Genomic DNA, 19,906 nt, shown 5'->3' on the forward strand with positions numbered 1-19,906 from the left:
ATTAAATTGCGGAATGCAATGCAGTATTGGTTTCCAAATATGTTGATCATAAATTCATGAGGATTTGTTATTGCAAACATGGATTCTGAAGCGTGTGTTCCTATGGTAGTTTATTTCTTTATTATCGTGATATCACCCTAAGAAGTTTTTTTTTTTTGTGTCTTTATTAAGGAGACTTTCAGCCCGAGGCTGGCCAAGGCTGGCGAGGCCAATTTACAAATGCCTAATCGTTTTGAAAAACTTATGGAGAACGGTTTAGCCGAAACTTATTCGGCTTAAAATCAATTGACTAGGTCGAAAGTTGTTGTCGAACAATCCATTATGTCAAACCCTATCTGACCGAGAGTCATATGGCCAAAAATATCGTTTGGCCGATGATCGTTTGGCAGAAAGGGCCATTTGGCCGAAAATCTCATTTGGCTGAACGAATCATATGACCGAAAATGTAATTTGACCGAACAGGTAATAAGGCCGAAAATGAGTTTCGGCCAGCGAATTTAAAACTGAGCCATTGCCAATGACAACAACATTGTCCTCATTTTTGTAAATATCTGGACAAACCCAACTCGCAACAAGCGATTGTCCCAAACTGCAACAGAATAGGACAAATATTGTTACTTGGTTTTTAATAATGTTTTCGGATACAAATTCATTGGTTGCCAACATGTAGACATACAAAAAGGCCATCTGTTGAAATTATTTCGGTTTTGCATTTGCAATATATAAATAATCGCAGTTTAAAAAGACAACAACAATTATCTCACCATATTGTTTTTTTGCGTTTTCATCAACAACTACATTTCTTGCTTTCGGCCAAACAATTCATTTGGCCGAATAGGTAATTTGACCGAAAATGCCGTGTAACTGAAATTATTGTTTGTAAACAGAAATATAAAAAATCGGTTAGAATCTAGGATTATATTTTTCTGAGCCGAAATTGTATGAAATAATAACAAAGGTATCTGAACTTAATGTGAACCAAATTAAAGGTGTTCAGACAAATCGTTGAAGCGAGGGCAAATAATCCTATGTGCTTATGAGCTTTTTAAAACCTTATTGCATTAAACTCTATTGTAGAGTAAATGAAAGCTCAATTGATTTTTTTCTAAAACGTCCTTAACGCCCAGGAAAAATGAAAATCCGAAAATTGCACAACTGGTTTATGATTTGGTTCACTTATTAACTTCAGTATAGTCTGCTTTGTAGCAACGCATGCTATCGCTTAGCTACTGGAAGCCCCAATTGACTGTCATTCAAATTGATTGTCAAAACCTTTTTTCAACTATTTTTTTAGTTTTTCCTAAAATCTTCAGTGAAATGCATAATTGAAAACAGTAATGTAGCACTTATGTGAATTGCAGAATTATTGTTTGTCAGAAAAAATCATATGGCCGTAAATGCCGTTCTCACTTCTCACTGCGAAAAAAGATGAGTGAGAAGCGAGACATCTCACCTCTCACTTATTATTTCTTACTAATAATTTCTCTTATTACTCACAATGAAAAAGGAGGAGTAAGAAATGGGGATTATAAGTAAAAACTGAGACATCTCACTAACAATTACTCATTTCTTACTACAAAATTTAAGACGAATTAAGTACTGTCCATTTAATTCCACCAGTTAATTTTCGTTATCTTTGCAGATACGTATTTCGACCACAACTGTGTGGTCGTCTTCAGTGTCTTGTACTTGACTCGACTCGAGTCGAGTCAAAGTAAGACACTGAAGACGACCACACAGTTGTGGTCGAAATACGTATCTGCAAAAGATAACGAAAATTAACTGGTGGAATTAAATGGACAGTACTTAATTCGTCTTAGACGGTTTAATACATTCCACTAAACGAGCTTAATATATTTTCTATAAAAAGTTAAAAAGTAAGACGTTTCGTTTTTCACTTCTCACGCATAATTTCTCATTTCTCAATTTTCACTGATCATATTTCAAAGTAAGAAGTGAGAAGTTATAAATAAGACGTCTCACTTGATCTTCCTCATCTCTCGTCTCTCACTTTTAATTTTTCACTTGTCACTTCTTTCATTTCTCACTTCTCAATTGTCATTATTCATATTACACTTTTGTCTATATTCAATTCACACTTTTTACATTCACTATAGTTTGGCCAAACGACATTTTCGACATTTTTTCGTAAACCCGTTCGGCCAAATGTAAATTTTCGTCAATTGGCCCTTTCTATCAAACGACCAAATGACATATTCGCCCAAACGACTTTTTGTGGCCGAACGAAATTTTCGGCCAAATGGACATTTCTGCAACACGATCATTTCGGTAAAACGACTTTTTTGGCCAAACGACATTTTCAGCCTGTTCGGTCAAACGATAATTTCTACCAAACTGCATTTACGGATTTTTCAGCCAAATGACCAGATTGGCCGTCCTTTTCGGACAAACGTCCGATTCGGTCAAGTGGCATTCGGCCAATCGACCATTCGCATTCGTTAAAAAAACAGTATCTAAACTAAGGCGCTTCAATTAACGATTATTTCCAAAATAAAAACGTGATTTTAATATATTGGCGACGATGATTTTTAAATTAGCGATATTGCAAGCATTGAATTGTGAAAACATTTCAAACGGCTTCGTTAACTTTAATTTGAGCAAAACAGAAACATCGTAAACTGTGTTCCATTCTATGCGTTAAAAATAGCTTGAATCGCTTTTACATGAATTGAATTTGACTTTGAAAGGGAAAATTGCTTCCGGTTCTTCATACGCTGTTGAGTCCAATAGAATATGCAATATTTTTATATCTTATGGGAATATTTCAATGAGATACACAAACGAACATCTGAATTTATTACCGGCACTGCATCCGCGTTTGATAAATAAATATTTTTGAAAACTAGGAAGGCTTTAATTAATCCACGTAACTTTAAGTTAACATCTATTGGAAACAGAAATATAGGATTATATTTTTCTGAGTTGAATTTGTATGAAATAATAACGAAGGTATCAGAACATAATGTGAACCAAATTAAAGGTGTTCAGACAAATCGTTGAAGCGAGGGCAAATAATCCTATGTGCTTATGAGCTTTTTAAAACCTTATTGCATTGAACTCTATTGTAGAGTAATTGATTTTTTTCTAAAACGTCCTTAACGCCCAGGAAAAATGAAAATCCGAAAATTGCACAACTGGTTTTTGATTTGGTCCACTTATAAACTTCAGCATAGTCTGCTTTGTAGCAACGCATGCTATCGCTTAGCTACTGGAAGCCCCAATTGACTGTCATTCAAATTGATTGTCAAAACCTTTTTTCAACTATTATTGAGTTTTTTCTAAAGTCTTCAGTGAAATGCATAATTGAAAACAGTAATGTAGCACTTATGTGAATTGCAGAGCCTTGCTTATATGAGAATTACATCGAATTGAAGAGTAGCTCAAAACAAACCTAAACTTCATTTATTCATTTCTTGAGATAATATGAGAATCGAATTGTATTATATATTTTTAAAAATCTGGACTTCGCGTTACTCATTTAATTAGAAAAAAAAACTATTATTCCTGGTTAATTACCATTCTAACTGGTCATGAACGTACACAGGGAAATCAAGCTTTCAAATTGGAAGCAATCGCGGACAAACCATATCAGTAATAGTTTTCAAATAGTAGCAGAAATTTAATTCGTGTGCGATAGATGGTGCTATTGCTTGGCAAGTCAACTCGTTCGGAAGGATTTCAAAATGAAAAAAAAAACAAATTTCTGAGTCGATTATCAGAACATGATTAGTACTTATGAATTGTATTTTCACTTGGCATGTCAGCTCGTTCGAGAAGATCTCAGGAGAGCTGTTTCTGCTTTGTTCTACCAAAAGCAGACTAATCGGTAAAGTGGTTTCAATTATTGAAATTTGGTGAGATTATTCAATGATACAAACGCCAGGTCACATCAGTGTGTATCCAAACCCAGTGATGTCTAATAATTAACAAATGATCCTTACTGTGATTTTTGTGGAGACGCAGAGGTCCACACGGTCTCTAAATAGCAAATATTATCTTCCTTATCCCTACATGACTGTAAGGAAGTGGTCGGTTCGATATTGATTTTTGTAACCGTTAAGTAACTAAAATTTGCACTGTGAGAATGATTGACCGATCCAATCTACCGTTCAGAGTTGATTTTCGGTTCAGCAACCATAGATATGTGCAGTCATTTCAAACTATGCGAAACTATTGACTCTTGTCTTCTATAATTTCTCTTAAAATCGGAAAGGCACCGCGTGTGTTAAAAAGCTCGTCAATGAAATTAAAACACAAATCAAATGAAGTATCGCATAATATCATATCGAAAGAGAGATATACACACACCGATCGAATTTGAAATATTTTTTGTTGTCATTTCTTAAACCGGCGGAGAAATTGGCTTTTTGTACGATCCTATTTCCCAAATTTTGAAGAATTTTGATTTCGTTATCCATGTTCCAATTCGGATGTCAGACAGTAATCGAAAGGTTTAAACTACGGTTGGTCCAATGTTCGCTCAGTTTAGGTCGCTGTTTCGATTTGAATGGTGGATCGAAAAAAGCCGAATTTGGCCATTTTGAGAGGGCCCGGAGATAAGTGATTTTGATTTCTCGACGGGACAACAACAGGAGCTAGGATTGTACTTGGGAGATTTTTTTTTCAAGGTTCAATATTAGCTTAATTCTAAAGAAAGAGAGAAACGGGATGAATAGATTAACATTTAGTAGTATTGGAATGTAGCAAAAAAGAAAAACCTAATAAGTATGATTTATATATGTGGATCAGATAGAAACGTAATCAGATAACACAATAATGCTAGAGGATGGATTGGAGTATGTCAACGCTCACCTGACATGATTCGTTAAATGTTCTTTTCGTGCGAATTTTTTCTCGCAATATGTGCAATGATAAGGAGTTTCTCCGGTGTGCCATCTGTTTTATCGTCACCCCGTGGCGTGGAGATGTTCGTGTGGTAGAGTAATTGGATTGTTTAGGTTCCGAGGGCGGAATGGTAGAGGATGACCACACGAGTATCGTCGACAAACAGGAAACGAAAAAAAAATATGGGAAGAGAAAGAGAGAAAGAGAAATAGTTTGTAGGATTATGCATCGATAACGAAAGTTACACAACAATCTCCTTTTCTCGTTTCCGCCACAGATCATGTGTCGTATTTTTCCAAACGGTATCTTGCATCTTCAGAATTTTGGAAGACCTTCTCGAGAGAAAAACCCGGGAAATATTCTAACCAAACCAGTGAGCCAATTGAGACGGAGTTAATTTTGAATTTTGTGTGTGTGTGCCAAAACGGGGGGTTGATTGAGAGAACTGCCAAAGATTTCGAGCCAAAACGGTGGGTGGTAAAATTTTGAATTTTGAATTTTTGATTTTTCGTGAGTGGAGCTTATCTGGTTATGTTTTTCCCAATTTTTTATCGTACAAGAATGGTACTTTTTAGCGCCAATTAAAATCTTGATTCTACACGATGTGTGTGCGTATGCGTGCGTGCGTGCGTGCATGACGACGATTGAGGAGCGTAGTCTCACCTTATGTGATACGTCAAACGCTCTTTTCTGGTAAATTTCTTCTCACAATACGTGCACCGGTACGGAGTCTCGCCAGTGTGTATTCTGCATTTCGGATGATGTGGAAAGATGAGGGACAAACTGATTAATACGGGCGTTCAATACGAGGAAAACTTTAACCCAGCTTTGAGCCCCCGCAGATAGCTGCTTTCTTGTCTGTCCGTTTATACAAGTTTTGTTAGTACAATAATTTGATATGATTCCCTAGGGTAAGGCAGAGAATGGAAAGGAAACTAACAAAATTTAAATGAGAACACAAAACAAGCTTCAGAACAAACTAAACTGGACTCGTCAAGTCCGCTCCCCTCCTTTGCACGATTTTCTTTTCCTTTGTTCTTCTGTTCGACCTTTGTTTTCTTAATGCCCTTTTTTTCTTTCCATACGAAAACAACCTCTAGAAAGTAATGATTTAAAGAAAAATACGAATTGTGCTTTCTCGTGGAGCCAGGTTACAATTTTCCCAATACCAAACATATTGCGGACGACGACGCTCACCTGACATGATTCGTTAAATGCTCTTTGCGCGTGAATTTCTTTTCGCAATAGGTACACTGAAAAGGGGTTTCTCCAGTATGTAATCTGTCGAAAGAATTCAGAAAAGGTTGGTTCCGAATGAGATTAACGCCGGTTTTTCTTTTTTTCTTTTATGTGATGATGGCTCAATTTCGTTTTAGTTCGTAATTTTCTTTTGTTTCGGGGCAGAAAGCATTTGTTGGTTTTCTTTTCACGTTATTTTCTTCTTCGTTTCGTTTTTGGTAGCAGGAAAACTCTAACCCAGCTTTCAAGTGATTGTCTCCATGGAGTTGAACATATTTTCTGATATTAAACGCTCCGCGTTACTGTTGATAGCAGTTGAATAATTTCACTTACAATTACGCCACGCAATCTATGTCATACTTCACTAATTACGACACTCTGAAAACAAAACGTACTCAAATCTTACGATCGTACCAGTGAAAACAGAATAGGGTTGACGAAATGTTGTTTTAAATGTGCATCGATCTATGACTTTAAGCGGACTCAAATGATAACAACCTTATCTATCAAAAACAACATTTTGTCAACATTCTTTCAATCTGTCACGCATTCTGCAAGAAAATCGATCATCCATCGCGTCTGGAGAGTCAGAAGAGCACTGACACCCAAAGCCAGGTTACAATTTTCCCAATGCCAAAAAACTAACTACAGGAAAAAAATTACTGATTGTAAAACACGTGAAGTAGTAAGTTGCAACTAAGTTTTTTTTTTCTCGAAAAGATACAAATAAATTGAGTTGTTTTCGTTTTTTTGTTGTGATTTTTGGGAAGAAAATTAACTACTCAAATGTGATTGATATTGGCCAAAAATAGATTGTCAACAAAGCTACTAGGTTGGAAAAACGACGCTCACCTGACATGATTCGTTAAATGCTCTTTGCGGGTGAATTTCTTCTGACAGTACGAGCACTGGAAGGGAGTTTCGCCGGTATGTAACCTGTTGGAAGAAGAGGAACGTTAGCTACTTTTGTCCACATCATGCTGGAGTTCGTTGTTGCCAATTCGCCCAAAGCTCGCACAATTTTCGCTCTCTGAACTACGTTCCTCTTTTACGCCCAGGTTGCGCAGCTAGAATAGATGGCGCCAAATTTGGGTTGTGTTCCGGTTGTCCGGAAGGAGGATCCCATCCCCAGCAAGCCTACCCAAAATCCTTCGCGAGCGTAAGGTGGTCTACATAACAAATTACTACAGTCGTGATTCGCTGATTCAGATTTTAATACATGAGTCACTTTTTAGTTGGGTCTCCGCTGGTTTATCCACGGTTCAACTAAAATGCCCTCTTGTGTCAAAATTTAATGCAAACACTTAAAACGAGACTAAATGTTATTTAAAATTATTCATTTATTTAATGACTGCCAGTTTGACCAACTTGCGAACATAATTTATTGCTTGGGTAGAGGTGGGAAATTAATCATCGAATCACGATTGTACTCGATAAAATTACATAAAAGCTGCTCACCTCGTGTGATTTGTCAAATGCTCTTTTCGAGTAAATTTCTTCTCGCAATAAGTGCACTGGAACGGGGTCTCTCCGGTGTGTAACCTGTGGTCCCAACATGGAACCACGCGAGAATCGAGAAAAGAATGACGGAAAATAGAGAAAAGTTAGTAACCAGAATTTTACGTTGTCGGAGGTAAAGTCCGACGAAATCAGAAACAAAGGTCCGATTCAAAACCGGGAGATTTTTTCTCTCACCTGACATGGTTGGTAAGATGTTCTTTTCTGGTAAATTTCTTCCCACAATATGTGCACTGGTAGGGAGTTTCGCCCGTGTGCAATCTGTTCAGAGAAATAGAACAAGAGGAAGAAAACACAGCGTCAGTTACATCAAAGATAGCGTAGAAATCGAAAGACAGGGGGCAAGTCAATCTCCAACAGAAACATACGCGTCAAATTTGTGTTTTGCTTTGTCTGCTTTTGACAGTTGCGTCTTTTAAGAGAAGTAACATTTCGCGAATAACACTAAGACCTCAATGGCCACGGGCAACGACCTGATTCCTTCCTGTTCCCGACAAGTTGATTATGTCATTCAAATTCCACGCTTTAACGAATTCTCCCGCAACCCATTCATCAACTTTGCGCGCTCTTACCACAGGGTCGGGCTACCGGCGAACGAGACAATCAAACAAGCCGCCAACGATTGGCGTCAGATGACGTCAGATGAGAAGGAACTTTTCCAACGGCAAGCGAAAGCCGCACCGTATCGACCCCGGACCCGAAACAGAACCTTCAACCGGATCTTGAAGCTGCTCGACGATGCGGAGGAGGACAATTCTAACAGCAGGAGCAGCACCAAGCTTACCAAGATCGCCAGAATGATCGAGCGATGGAAGATTCAGTCATATCGTGACGCTGTAATTGGGTGTACCCTTCCACCGCGGGCCGTTCGAACAAAGCGAAAGCCTGATCCGCACATGTATAGTTAATTTAGTATGCGCACAACTTTGTATCACTTTCTCTCGTAATATTTTATAGACAAAATTTTCTTGAATTCCCATGTAAAACCAAAAGAAAGCGAAATTCAAAAAAACACAACTAAAAGCAGACAAAACAAAAACTACGACTTTCAGTATACCAATGTAAGAAGACAGAGAGGACTCCTTCTGTTCCAGATTTGATTTTATTTCAATAATTAAACTTTTTTTAACCTATTGGAGGGGGCTAAAGAAGGGAGGGTTGATAAATGTCAGTCATTTTGTAGCATTTTTTTTTATTCTGTTCTGAAACGGAAAATTGAAATCCTCGGGACGCTTCTACTCACCTGACGTGATTCGTTAGATGTTCCTTCCGGGTGAAAGTTTTGCCGCAGTACGGACACCGGTACGGTGATTCGCCGGTATGCTGGCGCACGTGGTTTGTTAGGTGTTCCTTCCGGGTGAAACTTTTGGCGCAGTAACTGCACTTGAATGGCGATTCGCCTTGAGGAAGCTGACGGATGTGGTTTACTGCAAGGGACAAGCGGTATTTAGCGAAACACTAGATCATCATCGGTACAACCGACAACGCAAGCCAGCGCGACAAATTTGCACGATTCGGATTGTTTGATGACTTGTAACAGATGTAGAAAATGTAAATTGAAGAAAATAATTCAACCTAAGAAAGTAACAAACTGATAATACCGTATAGTAGTTGTAGGTTTTAATCCAAAGGTGGTGCTGATTACGCTACATATTCTAGCGTTTCTTTAATATTTGTTTAATAGGTGAAAATGATATGAAGAAATATAGTTTACTAATGTTTTAATTATTGGATTTTACTATGTGAAAACTTGCTCACTTTAATTGAGCAAGTGGACAAAATGATTATTGCAATAAAGCGATAGTCAAATCGTATGACAAATGCCAATCCGGAAGCGGCTGACGTCAACAGGGACAAGCTTTAACTTTTTCTCACTGCAAAAAAATATAAAAAAGCAAGGCCACACATTGTTTAAAATGACATTTACTGGCCTTGTTGTTTCTCTTCCTTTAGCCTGGTCTTTGTTGGGGTCTCCAGTAGCCTTGCGAGCAAAGGCGTAGGATTGCCAATCCGGAGATGGCGAGTTCGATTCTTGATCCGGTCTAGGATGTTTTCGGGTTGGAAACTTTCACACCCTGAGCATTAATGTATCCATTGTATTTGCCACGCAAGATACATACTCATGCAATAGCGGGCATATAAAAGCTTTCAATTAATAACTGAGGAAGTTGAAAAGCATGCCAAAATTCAATAAAGATGGACTTGCTGCTTTCTAACTTTCGTGAAGAACGAACGAAAAAGAGATTCGTTCGTGCAGTACCATATTCTCTGTCTGGTCTAAAATATTTTCGAGTGGAAGGAATCCTCGGATTATTTTACTTGCCACAAATGCATGCAATGGCCAAGTTTCATTGAAATCATTGAGCCATAATAATAACAATAATACAGTAGACTCTCTACTCGATGGTTATGTCGATAATTTCTTCGGTCCTTTCAATCTACATACATTTGGGCTTGTATCTCGATGTGTTCTAGTCATATTTTGTTCAGGATTCTTTCTCCTTATGTTGATATATTCGAATTTTTAGGCTACTAGACCATTTTTGGACAGTAACAAACGCATCAAAAACAAGAGATGACATTTTGTTTTATTGTCGTTTTTTACAGCAACGAGCTTTTTTCGATCTATTTAGTACCCATTTCAATTTTCCTTCCATTCCTCGATCTCTCGTTATCTCGATGGTCCCTTCAATATCGAGATGTGGAGAGGCGACTGTAAATTTAATTTCTAGTATTTTGATACAGATACTGTTTTAAAACTCTAGATTCTAGAATGATCCAACACGGTGAGCTAGAAGATCTGCATCACAATAGGTGCAGATCTCGGATTAAAAGTGTGGGCCGGTCCGAAAACCGTTGGCGTCACTCCAAATGCTATTTTAGCCTACGTCAGCACCGGCGTGAATCGGCCACTTGCCACTCACCCGAAGAACACGTTAAGCCGTAAGTAGCCGAATTACATATGGCCGAAACGGCTAGGCCAAAAATGTCATTGTCAAATGTCAAATAAATCAAAATGTGAAAATTAATAGTCCAGCCTAACGACACTCACGGTCGTTTTTTTTTTTTTTCATTTTCGGTCAATGACGTTTTCTTCCAAATGACCACTTCGACTAAACGATATGTTCGGCCAGATGGTCGTTTGGAATGGTCGTTTGGCAGAAAGAATCATTTGGCAGAAAAGAATATTTGCTTAACAGCCCTTTTCGAATATTGGTCTAGAAATGGTCCTTTCTGCCGAACAACCATTTCGCTCAAACGACCAGCGGCCATTTCGGTTAAATAGCCCTTCTACCTAATAGCATTTTCAGCCATATTCCATATAGGGCACTGCATGGACTGCTTTGTCTCTTTCTCGCTGCAAATAAATTAGAAAACAACAAGGCCTGTGAATGTCAAATTTCATGAAGAACGAAAGAGAAACAGATTCGTCCGTGCAGTGCCCTATTCGTCCAAACGACTTTTCGACTCAATTACCAGTTCGGCCGAGCGACATTTCCGGCCGTATGTCGGCCAAATGACATTTTCGGCTGGATGGGTTATTGCTTGATGGTTTGTTCGGCCCAATGACATACGGTACAAATAACTTTCGGGCAAATGGCTTTCGAGTGAATGATATTGTCCGTACGGACCATTCTCGTTCAAAATTTGATTTCAACTAGAACTTCTTCGAATTTGAACAGGAAATTCTTCGAAATTCCACGCAAAATTCTTTGGAAAATCCATACGATTTTTTTTAGGTTTCCACAAGAAGTTGTTCGAAATTATCACGGATATTTTTCAAAAAAAAATCCATTGAAAATACGTTGGAATTTCCTTGGGATATTTTCTGGAACGTGCCCTTAAATTATTTACAATTTCCCACCGAACTTCGTACAATTGAAAAATGTTGGGCCATTTTGAAAGCTAAACAGCGTAAAATTCCTAAGATATTCGAGAACAAGGTGGATTTGAAGAGTAAAAGTATCAAAAGAAGTCGGCCCACTATTGCACAGAACCTCATAAGAGGTCAAGGGCAAAGTTCAGTATTGAATAGGAAATCCAATAAACCAATGAAATAGAAGCCTACCCATAATGTTGCAGTTTATCCTCTAAAATTTGGAAGAAAATCTAAAATTAAATAAAAAAAGAATTTTTGGCGACTATTTTTGTGTGTCTCTTTTTTATCGAATACAGTCGTTATGAGACGCTGAAAACGATCTTACTGTTGAGGTCGAAATAGGTAGCTATAAAGTTTTCGTAAGTGGTTGGTGCAGTCAAAATACATCATAATGGTAGACTAGATTTACATTGAAGCGGACGTAAAGTGGATCCCCAGCCTGGAGTTTTTCGTCGGCTAGTCCCGCCTAGATGCTCCGTAGAAGTTCCGGAATAAGAAGATTGATAAATTTGCTAAGAAATACTTGGTGTGGCAGGTAATCTGCGGGTGCGGCAAATTTAGTAATCCATACATAACAACGGCCATCAACGGCCAAATATGTGAAGCAGAATTGTTTTGACCGGATCTGGCATTGTGCTATTACGTGAAACAGGTGATGGAGTGTTTTGAAGCCAACGATGTTGTTTTTGTGCCGAAGAAGGCAAATCCGCCAAACTCGTCCGAACTTCAACCAAATTCAGGACGAAAATGAAGCGATTTTTGACCACCCTCCTGTCCCATGCTACGCCAGGCTGGACTTCTTTGACAAATCAGGATAGTATTTGATTTGAAGATAAGTAAACTATAATGGTCCAAGTGGAATGAGTCCTGCGTTTACTACTTGATTGTATTTTCACATGTACGTATTTCGGCCTCAACAAATTTCATTTTCAGTCTATCTGCATTCAACAGTACAACATTTAGAATATAAATTAAGATAATCCATAGCTTATTGACTTATACGATAGACTTGTCTTCATTCATAATCAGCAAAAACAGTTGAACCTGTTTTCAATTCGAGGGAAAACAAAACAAAAATAATCAACATAAAACCAAACCAAACAAAAAACTAATATCAGAGCAAAACTCACATTTACCATTACTGTGACCGGAGCTAGTCGTCGCGGTATTGGTAGCAGATGATGGCACTAGGCTAGCGGACGGGCCCGTTAGCATGTCGGAAGGTAGCTTTCCGAAGACTTCGTGGTACGACAGAAATTGACTGAGATCCTCGATGTTGACTTTCAACATTTCGACGTTGTTGGGCGGTTTGGTCGGGTCGTGGTGCTCCGGCATGTTGATCTTGACGATCGACCCGTCCGGACCGCGCACGTCCATCAGGTGGGCAGGTATCGTAGGCATCTTGAACTCCGGCTTCACGATCGGGATCGGCTGCGGAGGGGGCGGATGCGCTTGCGGTGGGACCTGCGACTGTGGTGGCGGCGCATGGTGGCCGCTACCACTATGCGCCGGATGCACCTGCATGTTGCCTAAATACTGGGGTTTCGAGTGGTCCGACGGCACCGTTCCGTTCAACTGTTGGCGCGCCGTGGCGAATATAAATTGTAAAAACACGTAAAATAGTACGGATGTAACGAAAGGACAGTCAACTTTGCCTAAGCTTCACTTTACCTGCAAATGAGCTCCGGGCGGTGCAACCGGATGACCACTGCCACCCCTACCACTGTGCGCACTCGCAGCAGGTCCGGAAAGATTTGTTAGGTGTGAGGATCCTAATCGGGCGAAAGGTTGGTTCAACACAAAATATCGTTAACGATGCGCTTAAAGCTAGCGATGGTTATGTTATAAATCAAAATTGTTTTGTCTCAATCGACAAAACTAGTGCACACCTATGGCCGATGGGGGTACAGTTGGAGCCGAGCTGGCGCTTGGTGGTGTTGGCCCAGGAACGCCGCCCGGCTGATGGTAAAGACCCGGCGCAGCCGGGCCTAACGCATGGTTCCCACTCCCGGAGGGATGTCGCCCCCCTCCCTTAGACGATGTCGTCGATGATGGCGGCTGATGGGACGGAGGCGGTTGTTGATGCTGCTGCTGTTGTTGCGGATGTTGCGACGACGGAGGATGTTGCTGTTGATCCGTCTGCTGGTGGTGCGGATGCTCAACTTTAGGTAGTGGATACACGTTTGAATTTTGAATCAAATTGGTCAGCACCCAAAATTTATTCATCTACAAGAAGGGAGAACGAAGGGATTAGAGTGGAACTGTCCACGAGTCGCTACATATTTTTGGTGACTTGCGGACGCGCTTTCATTTGAAGAAGCTAATATTTTCTAGACTTTTTTCTACTACGGTTTTACTATTAGTTTTGGGTGCGATTGTTACAGGCGATATCAAGCTTTTGGTGGGTGTTATTACTTCGGATGATTAGGCCCGGGTGACGATCTCTATGGAAGCCGCTGGCTCTTGGTAACCGTTAATTGCCGCTGTAAACTCGGTGGTAAGTGTCATTTGATGCGAGCACTCATGATGGCGAACAGGTTGTTCAATGCTTGTAGCTAACGTTTTACTTCCTACAAATTTCAATGAAAACATACATCGTGAGAAAAAATGTATGCCATTAATGCTTCTACTGGTATTCAAAACAGCTGCTGCGGGTTAATTGACACAAAAAAAGAAATGTACAAAACCATGAGCATAATCAAAACAGTTTGATGAAAAACAAATACAAAAATAAGTTAATGCTCATAACCTTACTTCACTAGAAATTTTGAAAACTTTGAGCACTTAAAACAAAATTAATAATAACTTGGCCGTAGTTTATTCAACAGACAATACATTTCTGTTTTTTTTTTGTAAATTCAAACTACTGTAAAAACCATATTTGCGTTCCATCCGGATGGATCCCAGTTCATATGAGTTTCTGGTAAATTAGAGATGGGCGTTCAGATCCGGTACCGGTACCTGCAAAATGGCCCTTTCCATAAAATGAGTCACAATTTATCGTGTGATTCCTCAAACTTCATGATTTTACAGACTAATGCTGAATATGATTTTTTATGTCTCCTGGGTTACTTGGGTTCAATCCGATTATATCGGTCACAATCCGAAGGACCTGCGGAATGCCCATTTTATAAATTGGGTCAAGGCACGTCGCAAGGGCCCTCCTTAGCCGTACGGTAAGGTGCGCGGCTACAAAGCAAGACCACGCTGAGGGTGGCTGGGCTCGATTCCCGGTCCGGTCTAGGAAATTTGCGGGTTGGAAATTGCCTCGACTTCCCTGGGCATAAAATTATCATCGTGTTAGCCTCATGATATACGAATGCAAAAATGGTGACTTGGCCAATCACCTCGAAGATAACTATGGAAGTGCTTAATGAAGACCAAGCTGTGAGGCGAAAATGTCCCAGTGGGGGATGTGATGCCAATGAAGAAGGTTCCACGAAGCAATGAAATAAATTCTAAGAAAATTATTAGGCTCTTTTAGTGAAATGTCTCAACCTGTCATAGGACGAGTTTAGTGCTGTTCTATTTGATTGTTATGGAATTAAATGGAATAGTGCTAAACCCGTCTTATGACAGGGAAAATAAATTATGTTTTTGTGGCTCTTAGGCTATCTGGTCACATTCAAGCCTAACCTGAGGTAATATTCTGAAGATAACAAACCTCTATAAGTATGCAAAGAGTACAAGATGTTTTGTTCAACGAAGACCCAGTATGCGATGCGACTGGATTGATTTATCATTTTTCGAAATTATGAAGTTTGAGTTTGTCAGAATTTAGCTTATTTCCCTCCGGCAGGTTATGCGAATTGCGGCCAAGGTGACCTGATTGTTATCGAGTAGTCAAGAAACTATGAAAACACAGTATCTAACTTCGTGAAATCACGGAGCTTTAAGTTGTCACAGAAATTACCCTGGATTTTGGCCGATATGGCCCAAAAATCCTAAAAATATTATTCTCATCCTTACTTTGTAAAATCATGAAGTTTGCGCTGTCACACGACCTATTTTGACTCAATTTGGAACATTGCCATTCCGAAGGCCAATGTGACCGTAATGAACCCGTGTGGCCCAGGAACGCTGATTATTGCATTGTGGAATAATGATAATACAACAAAATAATATCCTGACAAACTTATACATTCTACAAATAACTTGAGGAGAACCATACCAGGTTAGGAATTCAGGAAATCCTGAAAGAAATAAGTTTCTGACCATTTTTTATTTAGGTTGCCAAATTAGATAAATTAGAGGCATAACGAGCACCTTAAGCGGTTTTCTTTTTTATGATTGTAAGCAAGGATAATGTAACTGCTCATGAGGTTCTACTACAAATTCGATTCAAGTGCTACAATTTTGATTTGTTGAGTGCTTAAAAAAGGAGAGAAAAAATAAAGGGGTTTATTAATTCTAAACGTTGTTCTTACAGAAACATCGAAAACATTCGAAAAGGTTCCGCCGAATTTTGATTTACATGCATTTTGAACGGGATGGTAATTTAAACGTGGACAGGATTCTCGAAGTATGGGACTAATGATCCTATAAAATAAAATATCATGTTTTGGAAGGTCCAATATTACACACAACACATGTATACAAAACATCGATCTCATTTTTCCACAGTATAGGCAAAACGATTACTTTGGAAAGCGATGTTTAATTATGTCCATTAGCATTAGCTTAGCTTTGACTGGCTACGCATATCTATATTTAATTATTTCCAGCATTTATTGCCTTTAAATTATGCCAGAAGGTTTTTTGTAATGTTGTGAATGTTATAATAGTGTTTCATGTTGTCTCAAGTCCTAAGTCATGAGTCTGGAAAAAAAAACTTGACAATAGAAAAAATCAAGCCTTTTCCACTTAAATTAAAATGCTCGCCCCAAAATAGTTTCAGTAATAGAAGGAAATATTTGCATTACTTGATTTGTATTGCTTTCTATTGGAAAAGCTAATTTCGCCATATGTGCTCTTTATGCCACTAATCAACCTATACATAAAAATCCTCACGTGCAGTATGCTATGTACCTATATGTGAATGCAATGACCTGCATACATCCGTGAAGAGGTAAATTTCGGTTCACCATATTTCAATCAATTTTCTGAATTTTATTATATGTATTTTTCTTTACATTCGTTTATGTTCGAGCTTCAAAGAATTCCATTTTAATATGTTCGGTGACAAAATCTAAAACGTAATAATAATCGACACACAAAACCCATAATAAAAACCGAAAATGCATTAAATAACAACACAAAAGAAACCATACATGAAAGACGCATCAGCTGCTTACAGTTCAACGTAAGTAAATATATAATAGCGTAACGATTTCTTACCTTTAGAAATAATCAACAAAAAGAGGGTTTGTTTGATCGAAATCGTTTAAAAGGACACAGCGAGTGTGTGTATTTGTTTGTAACAGAAGGAGCTATTTTTTCTATCTTCCAATTATGACTGACATCTGAAAATGTTTCGAAAAAGAAAGAGAGAGAGAAAGTGATAAAACGCTGAATTAATGCCAAACAGAAATGCTGGTTCGAGGAAGAAACGAGCAGAAGTAAGAGAAGAGTTTGATGTGGTTCAACGATAACAACAATAACAACGAACAAAAACTGGGCAAAACGAGAAACAACAGGGAATGAGGAATTTTGTCGCGCAGCCATCATCATCGCAAACACACGGCGACCCTGCGTCGCTCCAAAAGTAACTCGGCGATCAAAGAGGAATAAAAGCAAAATAATCCTCTTTCCTCACGCTGGGGGCGACCTGACTATGCATCGCACCATGACTTTGTATTCTTCTATACGGGGGTTCGAGCTGTCTCTCCTTCGATGGAAGAAGAAATAGAAGAGCTGGCGTGGCCGCGTACCGGCTTCGTCTGCTAGCGCTAAAGTCCGGGTCCGGAGGCGAGTGCTCTACAAAATTACAAGAGGTTTTTAACCTCCCGCCCCTCGACTGCGGCGGCGACCAGACTAAAACTCTCACACATTAGATTTATATTATATTTTTATACCAATACCTTAAACCCACGAGAGTACGAGAGTGTACTCGTGCAAATTTTCTCGTTCCAATACAGTGTTCGTGTTAGTCGCGAACAGAAAACTTAAAAAGCGCGAACTATGCTCCTTCCCCAAACCCGGGCAGGAAGAGGACGCGTTCTCGCAGCCACTGCATTCTGAACCTCCCTACCGTCAAATGGGCTGAAAGTTACGAAAACCGCAGCGCTCTATCAACAACAACCAGCGACTTTAAAATCACCCACATCCCCATATTCGCGTTGCCGTCGTCAACGTTGCCCGCTGCCGTCGTCTTTTCAGCTGCTGTGTGTCATCTCATATGCTTTGGAAGCTCCCATTACCGCACACCGCACACCAACTAACTTCATCCTCATCACGCATTCATCATCGTCTCACCGAACGCGCTGTTGATGGGTCTGTACACGAGAATAATGTATTATTATGATACACGTAGCCAAGGGAGGCACGCGGCGCGACATTGCGGGAAGTAAAGCAGTCGTCTGTCTGTATTCAATTCAGCAGCAGCACAGCACACGCTACACAGGTAGGTAAGAAACGGTTCAAAAACATCAAGATGATAGAGCGGGACAGAACGAAAACAAGCGAGCGAGAGCAGGATCAGGGAACGCGAAGTAGAATGAGTGCTGCGCGGAGCGCAACAGTGGGTGGTTACCGTAGGGTTGAATGAGATTTGGATACACTTGTTGTATTTTAGGAATCAAATGGAACTGCTGTTTCTAATAATAAAACTTGGTTAATATTTTGATTGATGCAATTTTAATATTATCGCGAACATTTTTAGTTTTAAAGAGCTTCTTGATTTCAAATAACGAACAAACAACTATATGATAATCGTTTTGAAATAGTATCTGAATTGATTTTTTTTTTTCAAGTTTAAGACGTTCAATTCACATAAAAATCGAGCATATTGCTCAAAAACTTGAAAGTAAGCAACGGGCCATTAAAGAACAACACGGAATTGAAATCGCTGTTACTTTGCCTAACGTCCACCCAGGAACGGATAATGGCTTATAGCGTGGGAACTATCATACTAATACACTGCCTATGATCGCATATTGGTCCCATATGAAAAAAAAAATCGAATAAAGAACAATGAGGAACAAACATCAAGCCTACTTGTCCCATCTTGAAAATAACTGCATGTGAGTCTCATTATCAAGGAAAAGGGACTCATATGCGGCCATTTTCCATTTGGGACAAACTGGCTTGATTTTTTTTTTCGACTTTTCCTGAACAAACATTCTCATTTAACAGTTGCATTCGATAATACTATGATGAATATGACCGTTACAGATTCTAACTCGAAAAAGACGAAAATTCATATGGGACTGATATGCGATCTTAGGCAGTACAGACAAAATAACAAAGATTTCAACCTGCTGATATGTTGTACGGCGTTCGGAAACATTTCTAGTGTTCAGTGGAATTTTTTAGAATTTCCTTTAAATTGGCGCTACCTAATATTAGAATATTTCACGCTACAATTCGATTCTGTGCTTCGTCGTTCTTTGTAAAAATGCTCCCTTCCACTTTAAGTTCGTCTCATCGATAAAAGCCAATCAATCAACAAGTTTCTAGCGGTGATGAAACCTCATAAACAAAAATCATAGTCACAAATTTGTTATTTTATATCAATAGTATTATATTCATCGCATTTCAACAAGTAATGCTCAAAAATTTGAAAAGAGTTTTGCAGACTTTGTAAAAAAAAAAAGATTTGTGACAAATATCCCGAATTCCGTTCAACAGGAAATATTGTAATTATGTACTCAGAGAGGTGATAATGCAAGTACCACCACACCTTTAGAGGGGGATCGTTGATAGTTAGGTTTATTAAAATAATCCTTCCAAATAATTTTGTAATAATAAATAATTGTTAATTAATAATTGTTTGTCTTGAACTGAACAATTAGAGAACGTCCATAATATAGTCTTCCCAATGCTTGGCAATCTTTCAACAGTATCGTAGATTCAACATTTTCCAACGGTCTCTGCAAACGAGACAATCAATCGCTTTAAATGATGTTGAAGGTTTGATTGATTTTTGTACAAAATTGAAAACCAGATGTATTTTCTTCTTTTTCTTCGACGAAATGGTCTTCTAATTGTTTTTCTATTCTTAACAAACAATAGAACTTCCTTTCGTAGCCTACAATATTAGTTCAGAAATATCATATTTGATACACCTTACTACCAAAGCTCCCTCTCAAGGGGTACTGGAACTTGGTTTACTAACCCTCTGTTTTTTTGCAAATCCTTTTTTGTAAATCAGCAATAATTCTCGTTCAAATTTCAAACCCAATACTGTTGAGATCGATTGCCCCAATGGACAGCTAATTATTAAGTAATACTTGTTGAATGCCG

General features: G+C 38.8%; 1 protein-coding gene across 1 annotated transcript in view; it reads right to left on the reverse strand.

Annotated features, from left to right (window-relative positions):
* Window positions 1–19,906, reverse strand: part of LOC134212941 (zinc finger protein 585A-like) — a 71,635-nt gene that overhangs the window by 39,160 nt on the left and 12,569 nt on the right. Inside the window, exons 2-11 of the mRNA XM_062691312.1 lie at window positions 13,393–13,729; window positions 13,175–13,275; window positions 12,634–13,078; window positions 8,867–9,050; window positions 7,801–7,884; window positions 7,564–7,647; window positions 6,958–7,041; window positions 6,064–6,147; window positions 5,530–5,613; window positions 4,834–4,917 (exon numbers count right to left, since the gene is read on the reverse strand). Coding sequence (XP_062547296.1) covers window positions 4,834–4,917; window positions 5,530–5,613; window positions 6,064–6,147; window positions 6,958–7,041; window positions 7,564–7,647; window positions 7,801–7,884; window positions 8,867–9,050; window positions 12,634–13,078; window positions 13,175–13,275; window positions 13,393–13,729 — 1,571 coding nt within the window. The remainder of the gene's footprint in view (window positions 1–4,833; window positions 4,918–5,529; window positions 5,614–6,063; window positions 6,148–6,957; window positions 7,042–7,563; window positions 7,648–7,800; window positions 7,885–8,866; window positions 9,051–12,633; window positions 13,079–13,174; window positions 13,276–13,392; window positions 13,730–19,906) is intronic.

The sequence above is a fragment of the Armigeres subalbatus genome, chromosome 2, assembly GCF_024139115.2.
Source record: "Armigeres subalbatus isolate Guangzhou_Male chromosome 2, GZ_Asu_2, whole genome shotgun sequence".
Lineage (NCBI taxonomy): Eukaryota > Metazoa > Arthropoda > Insecta > Diptera > Culicidae > Armigeres > Armigeres subalbatus.